This window comes from Prionailurus viverrinus, chromosome C1, assembly GCF_022837055.1.
Source record: "Prionailurus viverrinus isolate Anna chromosome C1, UM_Priviv_1.0, whole genome shotgun sequence".
NCBI classification, from domain to species: Eukaryota; Metazoa; Chordata; class Mammalia; order Carnivora; family Felidae; genus Prionailurus; species Prionailurus viverrinus.
This window is the reverse complement of record NC_062568.1, coordinates 100,172,995-100,194,391: the sequence shown is the minus strand read 5'-3', so window position 1 is coordinate 100,194,391 and position 21,397 is coordinate 100,172,995. Positions and strand designations below refer to the sequence as shown.

At 47.7% G+C, this 21,397-nt stretch overlaps 2 protein-coding genes across 13 annotated transcripts in view; both read left to right on the top strand.

Annotated features, from left to right (window-relative positions):
- Positions 1-3,582, top strand: part of CLASP1 (cytoplasmic linker associated protein 1) — a 277,780-nt gene extending 274,198 nt beyond the window's left edge. For all 12 annotated transcript variants that reach the window (XM_047869157.1, XM_047869151.1, XM_047869156.1 and 9 more), the window contains one exon: positions 362-3,582. In XM_047869157.1, the coding sequence (XP_047725113.1) occupies positions 362-448 (87 nt within the window). In that variant the 3' untranslated portion in view covers positions 449-3,582. The remainder of the gene's footprint in view (positions 1-361) is intronic.
- LOC125171910 (protein enabled homolog) lies at positions 2,475-4,540 on the top strand. Its single transcript, XM_047869159.1, has 2 exons — positions 2,475-3,356; positions 4,529-4,540. The coding sequence occupies exons 1-2, from the start codon at positions 2,475-2,477 to the stop codon at positions 4,529-4,531; spliced, it is 885 nt and encodes a 294-aa protein (XP_047725115.1). The 3' UTR covers positions 4,532-4,540.
- Positions 4,541-21,397: the final 16,857 nt, after the last annotated feature.

Sequence of the window (21,397 nt, the reverse complement as noted above, 5' to 3'; positions counted from 1 at the left end):
TGTGGAGCTGGGCTCACACCCTTCTTTCCCCCGCCAGACCGCGTGGAGCCACTGGCCGCAGTCGCCCCTTCACACAGCTGCTTCCAGGGAGCCCTTGTGCCCCTGCTTAGAGTGCTTAGAGTGACGCTTTCATTCTTTCTTGAGAACCCACTGCCCCTCCCCCCCCAGACTCTGACCCCTCCCGTGGCCGTGGCCCTCCCCACTGGCAGGTGTGCGCCGAATGCGTGGTGGGCACTCAGTGTTTGTGTCCTGAATTTCTCAACGAAGGGACGTGCTCTCTTCTGATTGTCACCTGGGGTTTTTCATCTCCTGCTCCCTGATTGCCTTCCTCCTGCTAATCTGTCACGTCTTCTCTTTGCAGATGAAGCTACTCAACTTATACATAAAGAGGGCCCAAACCACAAACAGCAACAGCAGCTCCTCCTCCGACGTGTCCACACACAGCTAATGGCAGCGCCAGAGTCTCTTTCTGTCGCCCTAGAAGCAATCGGTGGTGCCTCTCAGAGACCTTCCCCGCCCCCCCCCCCCCGCCCCCCCATCGGCTGCCCAGTCAGTACACGGAGGCCCGCAGATATTTATTACAATCAGTATTTTGGTCCCTTCCAGCTTTTGTGTAGAATCTTACTGGTATTGAATGTAAAGGAAGCAAGGCCTGTTTTGCAGTCTTCGTATGAAACAAGCGGAATAAGAAAAGAGCCATACTTACCCATGTCTTGTACAGCCTGCTGAGATCATAAAACCATGTGTGTGGGGTGCAGTTTTCGCAAATCAGAGCTCTCTAGCCAATACGTGGTAGAAAGTAGCATTTTCTCTTAGTTAATAACATTGAGGAGGGTGTGTTAATTTGTGTTTCTATCTCATCTTCGCTTACTTCTTCTGGACACGGCCTGTGACACCAGGAAAGGGTCGTACGTCCTTCAGTTGGATTTCGTACGTCCTTCAGTTGGATTGTGAGACCTACTAAGAACGTGAGTCAAATCCCGGCAAGAAACAAACAGAAGCCTGAAGACCGTCTTTTAACAAACACGTGGGATTTTGCTTGTACACTTTTCTGGACTGGAGGCCCAGGGCCCCCTCCTCAGGCCCCTTCCAGGACGGGCTCCCAGCGCCTCTGAACCCTCCACTCGTGCTATCCCCACCCAGAGCTTCTACTCGAAAGAATTGTTTCTTCCGTTTAAATCCAAACAGAAAAGTCCAGGTAAATGTGTAGCATCCCTTAGGGGGAGTGCCTAAAGTGGCATTTCGTGAAGCCTGGAAGATACAAGAGAAGGGGTGTGTGTGTTTATTTCACTACGCAGATGTTGGGGAAACACTATGTTAACAGGGCCTCCCCTGTGGCCCTGCTGCTTGGTTGGGCTTTTTCGATTCAGCACCGTCTCCTCTCCTGTCCCCCAGCCTCCACCTCAGCTGCTCAGTTCGAAGTGTTCTGGCCAGTCTGATAAATGATAACTCTGCCACCCCAGTTTTGACTTCTTGGTTTCATTTGGGATTAGGATCGAAGGAAAATCTAGAGAGACCAGGTATCAGAATCCTTTTTTTTAATTTTATGGACGGAAGTACTTCCTTGATCATCTGTTGAAATAGTGGTTTGAGGAAAAAGCAATGGTGAGTGGCACATTGCGGGAAAACAAGATTTGAAACCCAGTTTTAACGTTTCTTCACTGAGAAATTACCAGAGAAACTACCCTTCCTAAACATTTTTCTTAAGGGTTTCACTCTCCAATAAAAGGGACTATAAAGATTAGAGTCTGGTTAAAATAAGTTTTGAGTAAAATTCTTCAAGTGAAATGGAAATTCTTGTTGCAGTCGTGAAGCCTTCTATCCTCTCTAAATTGAACTGGGTTTTCCCTGAGGAAAATGCCTGTTCTGGTGTTACTTTGTAATGAGGTGTTTGCTGTTCTGATGCAGAACCCCCCTTGCAGCCAGAAGCACCCAGAAGCAGAGACTGGGCGGTGGTCCCGCTGCCACCTACAGACCGCCCCCCAATCTCTGACCCTCCCGCCTTGTTTGGAAGTTGCAACACTGTAGCACACACAACTCATTTTCACTCAGAAGGTATTTTTAGATACTTTATTTGGAACTAGGCACTGAAAACAAAGGTCCAGGAACAGTGAAGCCAGGGTGCCTTCACTGAGAGAGAGTGTGAGAGAGAGAGAGTGTGTGTGTGTGTGTGTGTGCGAGTGTGTGTGTGTGTGTGTGTGTGTGTGTGTGTGTGTGTGTAGGGGGTATCTTGCACTTGGAGGGAAGTACCCCGCTGCTGCTGTTGAAGGAACTTCAGGGGTGCATTTTAAGTGGTTGAATATTATTGACTTATTTTTGGCTCAAAACATAGCAGGACCAGGCCTTACTTTCATTGATAAATGACGTTTGTTAATATCTCACTAATGGGATTTCCTTTTTACACTCGACAAGTGAGTCAGGGCACCTTTTGATTACTCCTCTGTTGTAGAAATGTGCGTTCTGCTAGGTTATTTATGAGTTCTTGTATGCCTCATGCGTTTGGAAAGACCTTGCCCCTTGAACTCTGTGACTCCCTGCCTCATGGGCCCCCCCTTCCCCCCCCGCCTGCAGCTGGGAAGAAGCTTGAACATTGCCGAATGTCCTCATTGTACTCACAAAGGGCTAGCCTCGAATGTCACTTCCCCGACCTTCAATCTCCCCACCTAGAGAGGGATACAATCACAGGTCTCTTGGCCTCAATCAGAACTGCTGCCCACGCCGGCACCGCCACCGCCACCGCCACCGGGGAGACTCGCATGCCGCCGCCACCACCTCACCGGGAGGGAGCCGCGCCCGCCGCCGCCCCCCAAGCCCCGACAGCTGCCTCGCCTTGCCGCCGCCTCCCTGCAGGGCTCCTGTTTGGACGAAACACCCAAAACTGCGAAACCGTGTTTGCCTCCCCTGTTTACCCGACAGTCCGGGGGACCCCGAAGAGCCCCGCCCCCCCCCCCACCCCCCCACCCCCCCACCGCCCCATGCCCTCCCTCTGCAGGCCTCGGTGCGCCCCGCAGGCTGCGGTGGGCGCGGGCACGCAGCTTTGTTCAAGTTCGAGTCCACTGTGTGTGCTTCCGCGCGGGCCGCAGGCAGCCCAGGACGGCCTCTCTGTGGCTCCTCACTGGCTTGTCCTACCCTGCGCAGGTAATGCAACCAATTTTGGTCTCATCAGTCTGGTTTTTTTCCCCTGCCGCCCTTTATTTATCGAGCATAATACTACACGTGAAAGAACAGCAAATAAGAACTTTGTAGAATCCCACCAGGACTTTGCTAACAATGATATTTGGAAAATAGAAAAAAAAAATGCTCTGAAAACTAGCAGCCACCAAAATAGTTTTGTTGGCACTGTGTTCACACGCATGGTCCCCACACCCCCAGGTTGGGTTTTTGGGTTTCGTTTTCGTTTTCGGGGGGCTTTTCATGTTACATCCATATCTGTATTTATATCTTATTTGTTTCACTCTCAAGTGTATCATGGCAAATGTACAGATTTTTTTTGTTAATAATGTGCTAGGATTTGCTAAAAAAGAAAACAACAAAAAAAAAAACCCTTTTGAGTTTGCCCTAGAATAAATGAATCTTAATTCAGTTTCTTGATGAGAGCAGTCTCTTCCCTCTCCGGGCCCTGTAGATAGCTTGCACCGTGTCCCAAAGCCAGATTGTGGCCACACTTGTGGGGACTTGGAGAGGATTCCATCAGGGGAGATTCCTCTAACACATACACAAGTCACACTCCAGGGGGCGTGTCCCCCCCTCCTGCCCTGGGGGCTGTTGTGAGCAGGCTGGACCTCGGGGAAGGACATGGAGAGGGTCCCCTGACAGCTGACAGGACCACAGGCTTAGGAGGAACAGGTCTAGGACACCAAGGGCACCAATCCACTTTTTGGGGTTAAAAAAAAAAGGGGGGTTTTAATGTTTGTTTTTGAGAGAGCGTGAGCAGGGGAGGGGCAGAATCGCAAGCAGGCTCCAGGCTCTGAGCTGTCAGCACAGAGCTGGAACCAATCCACTTTTTCGAAGCCTTCCTTTACTTTTACTAAAACAAGATTGAGTTTTCCATTGTGCCCATGATGCATCTCAGTTACCGCCACCCAATGACTCTGAGCCCCTCTCCCTGTGGCCCACCACCTCCTACCCCCGTTTGACATGTGACAGCATGGTGATCGCAATCAAAAATACCTGGGCTCAAGTCCCAGCCACCCCATCCCCAGTCCCCACAAGTCACTACTCTTCCTGCCCTGGTGGTTCCTATTTTTTTTTTTTAATGTTTATTATTTTTGAGAGAGAGAGAGACAGCAAGCAGGGAAGGGGCAGAAAGAGGGAGACACAGAATCCGACGCAGGCTCCAGGCTCCGAGCCGTCAGCACAGAGCCTGACGCAGGGCTTGAACTCACAGACCAGGAGATCCATGACCTGAGCTGAAGTCGGCCGCTTAACTGACTGAGCCCCCCCCAGGCGCCCCTGGTGGTTCCATTTGTAACGTGGAACGAGAACGACTTCACGGAGGGGCTGTGAGGGTTAATTGGGGTGATGTCAGTGAAGCTGCCGATGGGTCGGTGGGTCGAGTAGGTGCTGCAGACACCCCTGCCCTGCCTCCCGTGGTCAGGAGGGAAGTAACCGCAGACGGAGCCACCCCCACAGCCCTGCATGTTCCATCGTCCCGTTAGCCAATGTGGAAAACCCCCAGGGGACAGACCGCCCGTCAGGCAAGGCAGGCAGCACGGCTTTACATATTTGGGTCTCTAACCCCTGGTGCCATTGCCCTGCCCTTCCCAGGGCTGCCAGTGAGTCCTCCCCATCTCGAAGAGGGTCACGGCCACAGCTGTGGGGCGGGGGGCACAGAGACCTGCTGCAGTCTGCAGCACTTGGCTCTGGGTCTGAATGATCATCTGTCCAGAAAGTACACACTTCCACTCAGGCTTGCACTCAATCGTAGAAGATTCCAGGACCCCCTGAACCTGTCCGAGCTTCCCAAGGTGGAAACCTTGGGAAGCAGACGGCCGGGCGCCACCCCCAGAGCAGCAGGTTCTGTAGGACTGAAGGGGGGCCCGGGAGGGTGCGTTTCTAACAGGGTCCCCGGTGATGCCAGTGCTGCTTGGTCTGGGATCGCAGCTGGAGAACCACTGCAGAGCACTTGCCTTGAAACACGGCGGGTGGTTTGGTCCCCAGCTTTCCGACGGTTCGACAGAAGCTCTTGCAGAAAACAGCATTGGCTGCAGCAGCATCGGCCAGATGGCCGCTGACATCACAGGTGATGGGTGGTGACTGTCTGACTTAGCCTCGCGACTGGGATTTCGGAAGGGAATGGGGTGCCGTCAGCAGAGGGAAGCCGGGAGCGTCTGGGGCAAACGGGACCCCCCGGGCACAAAGCCCCCTGCTCAGGGGAACGCTCTTCCCGCAGAGCCTTCACCCAGGCCTCCCGGCCCCTCGGTTTTCTCCGGTATTTATTAACTCACCCTGAAGTGGCTGCAGGCAAGAGCGGACAAAGGTCATGTGAATGGGCATCTAATCCCAGATTATGTATTTAAAAAACATGAAAACGCTTCCACACCAGTGCCCTCCTCAGACGGCGGGCCCGCTGCCAGTGCCGAGGCCCCCAGAGGTTGTGCGCTCCGGAGGCACAGTGTCCCCGGGCACATTCCTGGAGGCTCTGGGGTGCCCCCACCTCCCCGGTGCCCTGCCCGCAGCCCCCCACCCGGGCCCAGGCACTACCACCGCCTCCTGCAGCCATGGTTCTGGTTCTGTGCCTCCCTGGCCGTCTCCACCTTCGACGGCTTGGGGGGTGACATGGGCGTCCCCAACGCCAGCACACGTCAGCGCCTCTCCTCTGGCCTCCTGCTCCCCCACGTGCGGGCCTGCAGTTTCCTCACCCCGAGCCTTTTGGTGCCACGCTTGGGGCACGGCTCACCGGGCCTGGCGAGGCGGGGAAGGCCCCCCCCCCCGCCCCAGCTGGCAGGAGCTCTGGGAGTCTGGATCTTGAACCCAACTGGAGAGTTTCAGGGTGTATGGCCTCCCCCAGATGACTCCGGCTCAGGATGACCTCAGTTTCTTTCTCTGCAAAAGCCTGGGAGTGGAGTGAGGGCTTGGTGGGGGTCAGGGGGAGGAGGGAGGGGGGCAGCTGCACCTCCTGTCGCCAGGCTCCTTGGGCACCCTCTCCACAGGGCACTCGGCCCCCTCACCTCTGCACGCCTGCCGTGTCTGGTGGCCACACCTCATCTCCTCCGAACTCCTGACTCACACGCCCAAGTGCCTTCAGGGTTCCTGTGCGTGGACGCCTCGGGGGGTGCTCAAACGGAGCGTGTCCACAGTGGTGCCTTCCAGCTGGTCTCCCAATCCCACCACCCTCCGTTTCGGTACCTGCTAAGGCCTGGCCCTTCCCCCATCCTGCCCGCCCCACACCTGCGGCTCCCAGGTACACCAAGCCCCCTCCACAGTGGGCCCTGAAGGCTCCCCGCACTCTCCCCTCCCGACCACAGCCCCTCTGTCCCCTGCGCAGCCACCGAGGAGCTGCCCCAACCTCTGCTGCCCCCCCCGCCCCCCCCCGCCGCCTTCTCCTTCCTAAAGGGACACGGCCCCCTTTTTAAAGAATGCTCATCTGACCTGTCATTGCCGTGCTTCTGACCTTGCAGTGGCTCCATGCACACACACCCGCACACACGCACACGCACCTGTGCACACGCGTCCCTTGGCTTTTACAGGTGCTTTATGTCTCAGCTTAAATGCCAGGTCATTACTTCTTTGGAGAAGAACCTAAATTAGTCCCTTTGGGGCGCCTGGGTGGCTCCGTCGGTTAAGCGTCCAACTCTTGATTTCGGCTCAGGTGGTGATCTCACCGTGTCAGTTTGAACCCCATGTTGACCTCAGTGCTGACAGAGCAGAGCCTGCTTGGGATTCTCTCTCTCTCTCTCTCTCTCTGCCCCTCCCCTGCTTGCTCTCTATCTCTCAAAATAAATAAAAATAAACTTGAAAAAAATAATAAATTCGTTCCTTTACTGTTCTTTCCTAACATGTTATATCTGTTTGTGTGATTATTTGTCTGTTTCACCCATACTTGTGGGACGGAACTGGGCCTGTGTCATTTACGTCTGTATCCCAAACATGGCCCGTGTGCTGGTTCGCAGTAGGTGCTGAATGAGTGAATGAGTGAATGAATGTTTGCGGTTCCTCGAGTGATCTCAAGGGCATGCCTTGTGACCTAGACCTTTTTCTATTTCTTCAGGAGCCCTGAAGAAGGGCACAAGAAGGCAACCACTGCTGCTACCCTGCCTGGGTTCAAGTCGCAGCTCTGTGTGACCTTGGGCAAGTTTATAAGGTCTTCCTGCCTCAGTTTCTTCCTCTGAATGGGCAGAGTGCCAATAGTGCCTCTCTCATAGGATATCTGTGCGTCACTTAGATAAAAAGTGCCCCTGGCCCCCGCCTGGCCTGTTGTGTTAGCCGCTACTTTTTATCAGTGGTCCAACCAATCGAGTGCAGAAGTGAGCCTGGGCCTTCCAGTCGGACCTGGCTTCTGACGCTTCCATTTTTCATCTGTGTAAACTCAGGTGAGTCTTTCGGCTTCTACCAGCCCTAAAATCATGGAGCAGGATGACCACTGTGGAAAAGTTCGACGTTCTCTGGTAACGCTGCAGATTCAGGTACCCAACGACGCATCCATTCCACTCGTGGGCCAGGGCCCTGGACGAACCAGGCATGAGCGCTTTGGAAGACAGCCTTAAGCACTGGAGGCGGCATGGTTCCTAAGAGCAACACAAGACCCAGCGCGAAGCTGAGCCCTAACAGGAGGGAGGGCGGAGGCTTTGTGGACTAGTCACGTAATGGGGTCCCACACAGCAGGGCAATGAACATAAATCTCAGGAACACCATTTGGAGGGAAAAGAAAGCCCCAGAAGAATGTGGAGCACATGTGACCATTTTTTTTTTTAAGTTTTTAAAGGTGGAAATAACCAAAACTAAATAACCATGTGTCTTTTAGAGGCACGTAGGTTGTGGTAAAACTTGACGAAGTAAGCAGATACGAAACAAATTGAGGAGAGGGGTTGGTTGGTTCAGGGAAGCAGGTTTCAACAATCCAGAACAGCAACAATTCAACCCGGCTCAGTAAAACGGTATTTAGTAAGCGTTGAGTGAAAATGAACTTTTTTGACCTCGATAATGATTGGGGATCAGAATGGGGGTTTCTAGATGGCAAGGGATTGGTTAAAAGGGATTATTTCCTATAATTTTAGGAAATGGGCTTAAATTTCTTTAATAGTTTCTCAGAGACATCTATAAGAATAAGACGGTTTTGTACTTACATTCATGGAATGAGCTAGATCTCATTTTGTTTATGTGGCTTACGTGGTTTCGTCTGCTCGTCTCCATTGTGTATTTTGCTTTAACACGGGAGAATAAGCAGAAGCAGGGGGCCAAGGTCAATGACATCCATGATGCTCTGGCTCATAATTTGGGTGGTGAGTTCACAGGTGTTCATTTTATTTTTATAGCTCATTACTAACATTCATGTTACGTATACCTTTGTATTATGAAACATTTCCTAACTTAACAAAAAAAGCGCGAGAATCCTAAACTATAAGGTGATTTAAATGTCTCCTATTGGTTTTGATCACAATAGACCTAGAAACTCGCGGGGTTTTACTTCTTGCCGAGAACTTGCCGACCCCCGAGAATACATCTGTGGACCACCATTCAAGGAATGCCACACTACATGAGACCATCCCATGTCCTAACAGGCCTGTGTCTGGGGAGACATCCGAGTATAGAACAACATCAACCTTTATAGGACACCTTTTCTGCACATGACAATGGGGGACAGAGGAGGGATAGAACATCTCCTTCCCAGCACCAGTTTCCCATAGCCCCTTGGACCCCTACATGTGAGAGCGACTTCGTGTCTTGTGGTTCTTTTTCCTGCTCAACTCACTGCTCTCTCACCTGGTTTTGCTTCCTCATAAAGGCCAAAAGGAGTAATGGTTCTGCTGATGTCCACACTGCTATCGATTACAGAGGATCCTGCTTTCTCAGCCAAGTCAGGTGGCTTATACCCTGTGTGAGACATTCTCCAAAGGATAGGAAAGAGAGCCCGGGGAAAGACACATCCAGGGGCGGTGGGGGTGGGGTGGCAGGGGGGTGGTGGTCGGGAGGATGGTTGCTCTTGAAAGTGTCAGGTTGCAACGCAGAGATGCCGAGTCCGAAGGACTGGCTTGCTTAACGCCTCTCCCAAGCTTTCTAGCGTGCCTTCCTCTACTGCTGAGCAAACTCCATCTGTACTGGGTTCTGGGGGTGGTTCGGTTCTGTCAAGGAGAGGCGCCTCACGTGATGGTAAGCAAATCGCGTTGAGGATGGACACGGCGGTGGTGACGTTCGGTTCTTGGCAGACAGCCCAGGAGCAGGTTCCGGCTGGTCTGCGGGGCCCTAGCCAGCAAGCGGTAGGTGGGCCACGAGGGTTTGTCCCCTTAGGACAAGGAACTTTCTCCGTCTGCCGTTGTTCCTGGCTGGGTGGCCCCCCAGCGGACCCTCTGGCTCTTGCAAAGATAGCGTCCACTGCCAAACGCTCTGCAAGAAACCCCTTCCTGCTGAAAGTACCTGCGGGGGGACTCCATCATTTGTAATGGGGTAACCCTGAGCCCCAGAAAGACAGACAACCCACAACATCCACCGGAAGATAAAACAGCTAAATAAGTCACGGGTTGGCCTTTTGATCGAAGACTATCCAGGATGCAAGAGGGAATGTTCAGGGGTGCCTGGTGGCTCAGTCGGTTGAGTGCCCGGCTCTTGGTTTTGGCTCAGGTCGTGATCCCAGGGTCATGTGATGGAGCCTTGCATTGGGCTCCATGCTGAGCAGGGACCCTGCTTGAGATTCTCTCCCTCCCTCCCCCCACCCGACCCCGTCTCTCTCTCTCTCCAACCCCCCCCCCACCCCGCCCTTCTCCTCCACTTGCTCTTTCTTTCAAAAAAAGAAAAAGTGTACGTTCAAAAATTCTTAAACACATGGGGGGGGGGATGCTCACAAATAATGTACAGTGGAAAATAAAAAGATAAGGAGGATTGCCTCTTTTTATCATGTTTATTTATTTTGAGAGTTAGAGAGTGTGTGTGAGCAGGGGAGGGGCAGAGAGAAGGAGAGAGAAAGAACGCCAAGCAGGCTCCGTGCTGCCAGTGCAGAGCCTGATGCGAGGCTCCAACCCACGAACCGTCAGATCGCGACCTGAGCCAAAATCAGGAGTCGGATGCTTAACTGACTGAGCCACCCAGGTACCCCTGAGGATTTCCTCTTCTGATAACGGTGTAGCAGATAATTTGGGGTAAAACTCACTACAGAAAGTAACTAAAAAAGTTGGACAATGGGGCGCCTGGGTGGCTCAGTCGGTTGGGCGTCCGACTTCGGCTCAGGTCATGATCTCACGGTCCGTGGGTTCAAGCCCCGCGTCGGGCTCTATGCTGACAGCTCGGAGCCTGGAGCCTGCTTCGGATTCTGTGTCTCCCTCTCTCTCTGCCCCTTCCCTGCTCATGATCTGCCTCTCTTTGTCTCAAAAATAAATAAAAATGATAAAAAAAAATAAAAATGCGAACCAGGAAGAACACCAACCTGTTAAGTTAACAATAACATTAAAAAAAAAAAAGTTGGACAATATATTTTGCAAATTGATTGACGCATCAGGGAGTTAAAGTAATGAAAAATTCCTGGGAATTACTAGGAATTAGCAACGAGAAGATGGAAATCTGGAGAGATGAGCGTAGCATTTAGGGCAACTTGTGTCCTGGGCGTGTTTGCTGATCCAGAAGAGAAAGCTAAGGCAACCGAGATGTTGGAGGAAGGCTTTTGACAGCCTGATTCCCTTTAGTAGAAGTAATACGATCCAAATCGCTAATGCCCCAGCTCCTGGCCATAGCAAACAAAATCTCCTCTAGAGGAAGACAACATCATGCGGGCCATAAACACGTTCATCTAGTGTTTCAAGTACACTGTCTAGCACACAATAAATTATAACCTGCCACACGAGGGGGCAACACAACATGAACTGAGGCCAACAGAATAAAACTGACAATGGGTAATGATATCTGCAAGCACTCCAGCAAAAGGGGTTATCAAACACAGATTTTAACTGTAACATGTTCAAAGAGCTAAAAGATAAACTGAGAATTTCCACGGAGGACTGGAAACTTTTAAGAATCCACCACATTTTTTTAAAGGGCATCATAGAATTAAAAAAAAAGAGCTTCTAGAACTGAAAACTACAACTCACAGCAATTAAGAACTCAGGAAATTGGGGCACCTGAGTGGCTCAGTCAGTTAAGCGTCCAACTCTTGATTTTGGCTCAGGTCATGATCTCACAGTTCGTGAGTTTGAGCCCCATGTCAGGCTCTGCACTGACAGCATGCAGCCTGCTGGGTACACACCCTCTCTGCCCCTCCCTTCTTGCATGTTCTCTCTCTCTTTCTCCCTCTCTCTAAAAATGAATAAACACTAAAAAAAACAAAACAAAACAAAACAAAAAACCTCAGGGTAAATTTAACAACAGATTAGACATAGCTAACAAGATGATCAGAGAACTGGAAGGCAGGCCAGAAGACAGTATTAAGAATGAGGCACAGAGGGGCACCTTCGGTTGAGCGACTGACTTCAGCTCAGGTCATGATCTCAAAGTTCATGGGTTCGAGCCCCGTGTCGGGCTCTGTGCGGACAGCTCAGAGCCTGGAGCCTGCTTCCAATTCTGTGTCTCCCTCTCTCTCTGCCCCTCCCCTGCTCTCACTCTGTCTCTCTGTCTCTCAAAGACAAATAAACATTAAAAAAAAAAAAAAAGAATGAAGCACAGAGAATCAAAAGCATGGCAAATACAAAAGCAATGGTAAAGAGCATAGAAGCCATAAAAAGATGTAAAATGCATGCGATGTGAATCCCAAAGGGGAGGAGACCAGAGAAGAGAGTAGAAGCAATGTATTAGAAGATAATGTCCAAGGATTTTTCAAAATGACTAAACATATCGAACTACAAATGAAAAATTCCAGTGAACTCCAGTAAGCAGGGCTGAAATGAAGACGGAATTTGCATGGCCCTGAACTTGACTGCATCCTTACATTTTGTGCTGTAAGCAACTCATTACCCTGCTCTAGTCCTGTTCCTGCTGATAAGGGTAAATAAAATACTCGCGGGTGGGCACATCATGTAAAACTTCACAAAAACAAGACAAAGAGGAAACTTGAAAGCAGCTAGGGGAAAAAAACAAAAACAAACAAACAAAGAAACACTTTCGAAGAGACAATGATGAGAGACTGTCAGCTGACTTCCCGGCAGAAACAACAGAAAATAGAAGCTAATGGGATTCTATACCCAAGGAAAACATCTTATCAGACAGAAGGTGAAATAAATAAAATTTCAGGCAAACAAAAACAATACAATTCTTCATAAGCAGACCTGATTTTAAAAAGTATGAAATGGGGGCACTGGCCACAGCATGCAACCTCCAATCTCGGGGTTGTGAGTTCAAGCCCCACGTCGGGTGTGGAGCCTACTTAAAAGAGTGAAAACTTAATGAAAAAATTTAAACGCCATAAATAAATAAAAATAAAAAGTATTAGGTGGGCTACTCCAGGCAGAAAGAAATGATCCCAGATACCAGGTGACTGTTACAGAAAGGACCGAGGATCAACTGAAATGGTAATTATGAAGGCAAATCAAAATAATTCTGCCTATGTAGAAAAACAGTAGTACTGTCCCGTGGAGTGTAATATATATATAGAATTTAAATTTGTAACAATGAGGGGCGCCTGGGTGGCTCAGTCGGTTGAGCGTCCGACTTCAGCTCAGGTCACGATCTCGCGGTCCGGGAGTTCGAGCCCCGCGTCGGGCTCTGGGCTGATGGCTCAGAGCCTGGAGCCTGTTTCCGATACTGTGTCTCCCTCTCTCTCTGCCCCTCCCCCGTTCATGCTCTGTCTCTCTCTGTCCCAAAAATAAACGTTAAAAAAAAAAATTCTTGGGGCGCCTGGGTGGCGCAGTCGGTTAAGCGTCCGACTTCAGCCAGGTCACGATCTCGCGGTTCGTGAGTTCGAGCCCCGCGTCGGGCTCTGGGCTGATGGCTCAGAGCCTGGAGCCTGTTTCCGATTCTGTGTCTCCCTCTCTCTCTGCCCCTCCCCCGTTCATGCTCTGTCTCTCTCTGTCCCAAAAATAAATAAACGTTGAAAAAAAAAAAAAAATTTTTTTAAAAAAAAAATTCTTTTTAAAAAATTTGTAACAATGATATGTAAGTAAAAAGGGGGCCAACTGAGGTTCAAGTGTTCTGAGGAAAAGAAGTACTAACATTAGGATTTTAAAAGCCAACGTTGCATTTTGAAACTCTAGAGAAAACCAAAAATAAAATGAAAGCAAGGTGAGGGCGTGATTTCCAAACTCATAAAAAGGGGGAAAACTGTATAACAAAAAAATAATGAACCCAAAAGAAGGCAAAGAGGATAGAAAAGGAAATATTGCTAATGAAACAAATAGAATGCACATAGTGACATGTTAGATTTAAGCCAACGTCTTACCAATTACACTACATACAAATGGACAGAAGATATCAAGCAAATGGAGGGAAACATTACACTGGATGAAAAAAAACCACACACAGCTATATACTGTTTCCAAGAGGCACATCTCAACATCAGGATATAGGTAAGGTGAGAATAGGTTGGGAAAGATATACTTATGCAAGTACTATATTTAAAGATACACTTCCAAGAAACCCAATGGACAAGGAAGAAATTACAATAGGGATTAGAAAATATTTTTAACTGGATGAGAGTGAAAATATCACATATCAAATTGTGTGGAATGCAGCTAAAGCCAAGCTTAGAGGAAAATTCTAGCCTTGGATGCGTACGTTAGATAAAATAACCGAACACTTACAATTTAACCATTTATCTCAAGATATTTGAAAAACGATAGCAAGGTAAACACAAAGTAGAAAGGAAATAATATAATGCAGAAAATAATTAAATAAAAAACATGTAATAGAGAAGATCGATAAAGCAAAAAGCTACTTACTTGCAAAGACTAATATCGTTTTTAAAACATTCTTTTTAATGTTTATTATATATATTTTTTTTAATTTTTTTTTTAACGTTTATTTTTGAGACAGAGAGAGACAGAGCATGAATGGGGGGGAGGGTCAGAGAGAGAGGGAGACACAGAATCGGAAGCAGGCTCCAGGCTCTGAGCTGTCAGCACAGAGCCCGATGCGGGGCCTGAACTCGTGAACCACGAGATCATGACCTGAGCCGAAGTCGGACACTTAACCGACTGAGCCACCCAGGCTCCCCTATTATATATATTTTAAGAGAGAGAGAGAGAGAGAAACAGAGCGTGAGCAGGGGAGGGACAGAGAGAGAGGGAGACACAGAATCCGAAGCAGGCTCCAGGCTCCGAGGTGTCAGCACAGAGCCCGACACGGGGCTCGAACTCACGAACTGCAAGATCATGACCTGAGCTGAAGTCTGTCGCTTAACCGACTGAGCCACCCAGGCACCCGGAAAGACTAATACCATTAACATCATCCCCAAGTCAATATATACTTGGCAAGATTAACTGAGATTTAAAAAGGGTACAAATTAACACTATCAGGAATGAAAAGAAAAACATCTTCAGAAATCCTATAGATGTTAAAAAGATTATCTACCCCTGAAGCCAAGACTGCACTGTTTGTTAACTAACTTGAATTTAAATGAAAAATAAAAGAATTAGGAGCAATTGGAAGACACGTGCAAAAGAAAAGAATAAATTTAGATCCCTACCTCATGCCATATACAAAAATTAATTAAAAATTAATTAACAATGGGGCATCTGGGTGGCTCAGTCAGTCAAGTGTCTGAATCTTGACTTCATCTCTGGTCATGATCTCACAGTTTCCTGCGTTTGAGCCCCATGTTGGGCTCTGCACTGGCAGCCTGCAGCCTGCTTGGGATTCTCTCTCTCCTCTCTCTCTCTGCCCCTCCTCCCACTCGCATTCTCTCTCAAAATACATAAACATTAAAAAAATAAAAACATTGGGGTGCCTGGGTTAAGTGTCCAACTTCGGCTCGGGTCATGATCTCGCGGTCCGTGAGTTCGAGCCCCACGTCGGGCTCTGTGCTGACAGCTCAGAGCCTGGAGCCTGTTTCAGATTCTGTGTCTCCCTCTCTCTGACCCTCCCCCATTCATGCTCTGTCTCTCTCTGTCTCAAAAATAAATAAACGTTAAAAAAAAAAATTTTTTTTTTAAATTTAAAAAAAATAAAAAAAAATAAAAACATAAGTTAAAGTTCTAATGTAAGTGAAATTTATAAAACTCTTAGAAGAAAACACCTGTGAAATCTTCACTCTGTTGTATTAGGCAATATGACACCAAAAGCACAAGCAACAAAAGAAAAAATAGACAAATTGGACTTGCCCAAAATGAAAAACTCGAAAAAAAAATTTTTTTTTTTTTTTTTCGAGAGAAAGAAAGCGAGCAAACTTGAGCAGCACAAAGGCAGAGGGAGAGGGAGAGAGAATCTTAAGCAGCCTCCACACCCAGCATGGAGCGGATGTGGGCTTGATCTCACAACCATGAGATCGTGACCTGAGCTGAAATCGAGAGTCCCACGCTTGTCTAAGTGAGGCACACAGGCGCCCTGAAAATTTTTTTATGTTTCAAAAAACATCATCAAGAAAGTGCAAAAAAGAAAGAAAGATTAAAAAAAGCACCCACAGAATGAAAAAAAGAGTATCTGCAAATCATGTGTCTGATAAGGAGCTTCTATCCAGAATATATAAAGAGATCTTAGGGGCGCCTGGGTGGTTCAGTCCGCTGAGCGTCCAACTTCGGCTCAGGTCATGATCTCTCAGTCCATGAGTTCGAGTCCTGTGTCGGGCTCTGTGCTGACAGCCCGGAGCCTGGAGCCTGCTTTGAATTCTGTGTCTCCCTCTCTCTCTGCCCCTCCCCTAGTTGTGCTCTCGCTCTCTCGCTGTCTCTCAAAAATAAATGAACATTCAAAAAAAAAAAAAGAAAGAAAAAGGAAACTCCAAGACCAGAGGGCTGCGGTTGTGCATTTCACCAAACACGTAAGGAAGAAAAAAATGCCAGCCCCGCACGAACTCTGCTGGAAAACAGAATGAGACCCGATCAGGTCAGCCTAACCTGGATACCAAACCCGATAAGACATTATGAGAAAGGAAAATTACAGGCCGATCTCACTCATTAACATAGACACAAAAGTCCTAAGCAAAGTATTAGCAAACTACAGCTTGCAACATACAATGTCTAGTAGTGTTTACTCCAAGGTTGGCTTAACATGAGAAAATCAATTAATGAAATTCATTACATGAATAGAGTATGAGGAAAACCCATGATCACTTTAATAGATATAGAAACAGCATTTGATAAAACGCAACATCCATTTGTGATGTTAAACATACTTTTCGAAAACTCAGAATAGAAGGAAACTTTCTTAATCTGATCAAGGTTGCCTTAAAAACTTAGGGCAAATATCATACTTAATGACGAGATGTTGACAGCTTTCCCTTTGCGATCTGGTACAAAGCAAGGGCGCACGTGATTGCTACCTCCAGTGAATGTCGCATTACAGCCCTGAAAAGACCTACATGTAGAAAGTCAAGGCAAAAAGAGATTAAAGTCATAAAGATTGGAAAGGAAGATATAAAACTGTCACAATTTGAGGATGAAATGACTATGTAGACGGGAAATCCAAACAATTTACAGATAAATTGTTTGAATTAATAATAAGTTCAGCAAAACTGCTGGACAAAATTCAGTAGGAAAAAACCCCACATCTCTATGTCAACAGCAAACAGAAAATGAAGAATTTAAATAGATACTGCTTACAACAGAATAAAAATTGTTAGTACCTAGACACAAACCTAAAAAAAAAATGGGCAAGACTTCTTTAAAAACGATACGAATATTCTTGGGAGAAATGAATATTTAACTAAATGGAGAGAGATGTTCATTGGAAGATACAGCATTATAAAGTTGTGAATTCTCCCCCAAATGATCTATATATTTAACAAAATTCTAATAAAATTTCCAAGTATTTTTATATATCTTGAAAAAGTTGATTTCAAACTGTATCTGGAAATGCAAAAGGACAAAAATAGCCAAGAGGCTTAAGAAGAGAAGAAGGTAGGGGCACCTGGGTGGCCTAGTCAGTTAAATGTCCAACTTGGGCTCAGGTCATGACCTCATGGTTCGTGGGTTCCAGCCCCATGGGCTCCGTGCTGACAGCTCAGAGCCTAGAGCCTGCTTTGGATTCTGTGTCTCTCTTTCTCTGCCCCTCCCTTACGCTCTGTCTCTCTCTCAAAAATAAATACACATTAAAAATAATATTAAGAAAAGGAAAAGAAAAAGGTAGGAGAATTTGTTCTTTCAGAAATCAAGAATTTTTAAGAAAGCTCACAATAATTAAGATCGTGTGGTATTCTGCATAATAGACAAACAGGAAGAGGACAAATACAGAGACCAGAAAGAGACCCAGGCATAGTCGGACATTTAATTTATGGCAAAGGTGTACTGCAAAGCAGTGGGAAAAGGCAAGTATTCTCAATAGATGGACTGGACCCACCAGATACACATGTGGAGAAAGAGAAACTTGACCCCCACCTCACACCATGCACATAAATGAATTCTAGGGGGGTTTAGACCTACACATGAAAGGCAAAACAAAATATCTTTGAGAAGATCATTGAGAATTTCTTCATGACCTCGGGGTAGAGGAGATTTCTTAAATAAGACACAAAGAGAAACTGTCATAAGGAAACGGATTGAAACACTGATTCAAAAACATCAATTCCTACTCATCAAAAGAATCATTACAACCATGAAAAAGTGGGGCTCCGGGCCGGCTCAGTCAGTAGAGCATGAAACTCTTGATCTTGGGGTTGTTGGTTCTATACCTGCACTGGGGGTAGAGATTACTTAAAGATAAAAATCTTAAAACACACACACACACACACACACACACACACACACACACACACACTGAAAAAGTAAGTTAGACAGTGGGAAAGTTTAACCACCAAAGGGCTCGATATCAAAACATATAGAATAAAACTCTTGTAAACCAAACAGTAAGACACTAGAAGACAAGTAAGTCATAGGCTACCAGTTTACAAAACTAAATATCCAAATGAGAGCCAAGAAAAGGTGCTCACCCTCATTAGTGACCAGTGAAATGCAAATTAAAACCGCAGGGAGATATTTCAGCGTATACCCCTAGGAGTTTCTGCTCCATGAGCACACCACAGTTTCATTGCGGGAATTCAGCCCTGAGTTAATTGCCAAGAAAGATCAGAAGGGACAAAAGCAGAAATCCTGCCTTCAAAGAGTCTACAGTTTTACTGAGGAGAGAAAAGGGCATTTCGTGAAATAATTGCCAGGTTCCCACCAAAAGAAAATGAAGGTCTACCTTCATGAACGGGGGAGGGTCAGAGATAGAGGGAGACACAGAATCGGAAACAGGCTCCAGGCTCTGAGCAGTCAGCACAGAGCCCGACGCGGGGCTCGAACTCACAGACTGCGAGATCATGACCTGAGCCAAAGTCGGACGCTTAACCAACTGAGCCACCCAGGTGCCCCGGAAAACCCCCCTTTTGGAAGGAGTTGACCTCACTGTAGGATCCAGACATATCCCATTGTCTGGATTGCGTCAGCACAATCCAGGCACAACATGTGTGTGTCAACACATATGACACATAAACACACACAAGAGTTCCATTTTAAAAACGAAGCTATCAAATTGGTAGCCGATGGGAAGGGGCATGAGGGAGTGTGCAAGGGGGCACTCTTACACCCTGCTTGTGGCAGTGTAAACCGGTACAGCCTTTCTAAGGGACAATTCAGCTCGACGAAGGAGAAATCTTGAAGTGCAAACCACGTGGCTTAAGTGAAATCTTGCCATTTGCGACAAGGTGGATGGAGCTAGAGTGCATTACGCTAAGTGAAATAAGTCAGGCAGAGAAAAACAAATACCCTATGACTTCACTCATATGTGGAATTTAAGAAACAAAACAGATGTACATGTGGGAACAGGGTGGGGGGGTGGGAAGAGAGAGAGGGAAACAAACCATAAGAGACCCTTTTCAATAAGGCACCAACTGAGGATTGATGGAGAGAGATGGGTGGGGGCGGGGTTAACGGGTGATGGGTATCAGGAGGGCACTTGTTGTGATGAGCACTGGGCGTTATACGTAAGTGATGAATCCCTAAATGCCACTCCAGAATACAGCATTACACTATATGTTAACTAACTAGAATTCAAATAAAAATTTGAAAAAAAAACAAACACAAAAGAATTCTATTTTACAGGACAATCTCCTAACAAAATCATGGGACAAGGGTCCACAGATACATATACAAGAATGTGATTTAACATGCGACTGGGGGGGCGCCTGGGTGGCGCAGTCGGTTGAGCGTCCGACTTCAGCCAGGTCATGATCTCACGGTCCGTGAGTTCGAGCCCCGCATCGGGCTCTGGGCTGATGGCTCAGAGCCTGGAGCCTGCTTCCGATTCTGTGTCTCCCTCTCTCTCTGCCCCTCCCCCGTTCATGCTCTGTCTCTCTCTGTCCCAAAAATAAATAAACGTTGAAAAAAAAAACAAAACATGTGACTGGGATCTAAATGGTGATACGCCCATACTCTGTGTGGTTACTGGAGGTCTAGACAAATATTGTGGCTCTAGACAAATATTTAGTGATATGAGAAAATGCTTATGACATATTAAATGACAAAAGCCATTTGTAAAAGAGTATACATTATATGAGGCCAGGTTTATTTTGTATGTTTTCATATAGGAAATAAACACACCATGCTTACCGTAATAGCTTTCGACAGCTGCGTAACCAATTCCCATGAGCAAGCAGCTCTAGACAACACACGTGTATTATTTCGGTCTCCACAATCGAGAGTCCAGTCTTGGGTCATGAGTCCTCAGCTCAGGGTCTAGTAAAGCTGAAATCAACATGTTAGCTGGGCCACATTCCTTTGTGGAGCTCAGGTCCTCTTCCGAGCTCACACAGATGTTGGCAGAGTTCAATTCCTTGTGGTTGCAGGACTAACACCCCTGCTCTCAGCCCTCAGGGCTGCCCTCTCCCGTCGCCTGTCCTGCCCCATAGCCCTCTCCACAACACGGCGGTTTGCTTCCCCGAGGCCAACCAGACAGCACCTGTTTCGGCTTCAAATCTCTCTCATTTCCTCGGTCTCCCATGGCTACACCCAGATTTAAAGGGCTCACGTGATTAGGTCACGTTCACTTACACTCAAGTGGAAATCTGGGGGCCATGTTCAATTCTGCTTACCCCACTTACCCTGAGCAGTAGGATTAAGGGCTGACATTTATTAATTTATTTTGTATTTTATTAACTAATTTCCATTTTACAAATATTCATTTTACTGTAAACCTAAAGCTGCTCTAAAAAAAAAATCTTCATTCGAAAATGAAACGGCTTGGGGTGCCCAGGTGGCTCAGTCAGTTAAGCGTCTGACTTCGGCTCAGGTCATGATCTCATGGTTCACGAGTTCGAGCTCTGCATCGGGCTCTGTGCTGACAGCTCGGAGCCTGGAACCTGCTTCGGATTCTGTGTCTCCCTCTCTCTCTGCCCCTCCCCTTCTCGTGCTCTGTCTCTCTCTCTGAAAAATAAATAAACATTAAAAAATTACCAAAAAAGTGAAATGGCTTTACATTTGCACATGTTGCAGGTGACAGAAGCAAAAAATAACAGCTTATAGAAGGTGGAGTTGATGCTCTTTGTGCAGAAGTCCCGCCCCCCCCCCCCCCCCCCCCCCCCCCCCCCCGCCGGAGGGCTGGCTGTGGCTGCACAGTCATCTGAAATAAGGCTGCTCCCAGCATCCCGCTGCACAGCCCATAGCGCCTGGACTGCCTATCATCCAGGACGGAGTGCCTGCCAACATGTGTCCATGCGGAGCATGGAGGAAACAGGGAAGGACAGATGCCCCAGTATTTAAGGGCATGCCTCAGTAACGACACACGTCACTTCCCCGCACATCCTATTGGCCACAACTCGGTCACGTGGATTCACCCCGCCACAGGAAAAACGTATTCTGCCTTCTGGAGATCCATGTGTGCAGCGAGAGGTCAGAGATATTAGGGGACGGGGAGCAGTCGGTTACCGCACCTGTGGCCACTTTCCTTTTTCTGGGCTACCGTCAGTTAAAAGAAAAAAGAGCTTCCTAGGCTCCTGTATCTCAGATCTGATGTACTCCTGGCCCTGTATCTAAGTTATTCTTTAAAAAAATTTTTTTTAACATTTATTGATTTTTGAGAGACAGCAAGAGACAGAGCATGAGCGGGGAAGGGGCAGAGAGAGGAGACACAGAATCTGAAACAGGCTCTAGGCTCTGAGCTATCAGCACAGAGCCCGACGCAGGGCTCGAACTCACGG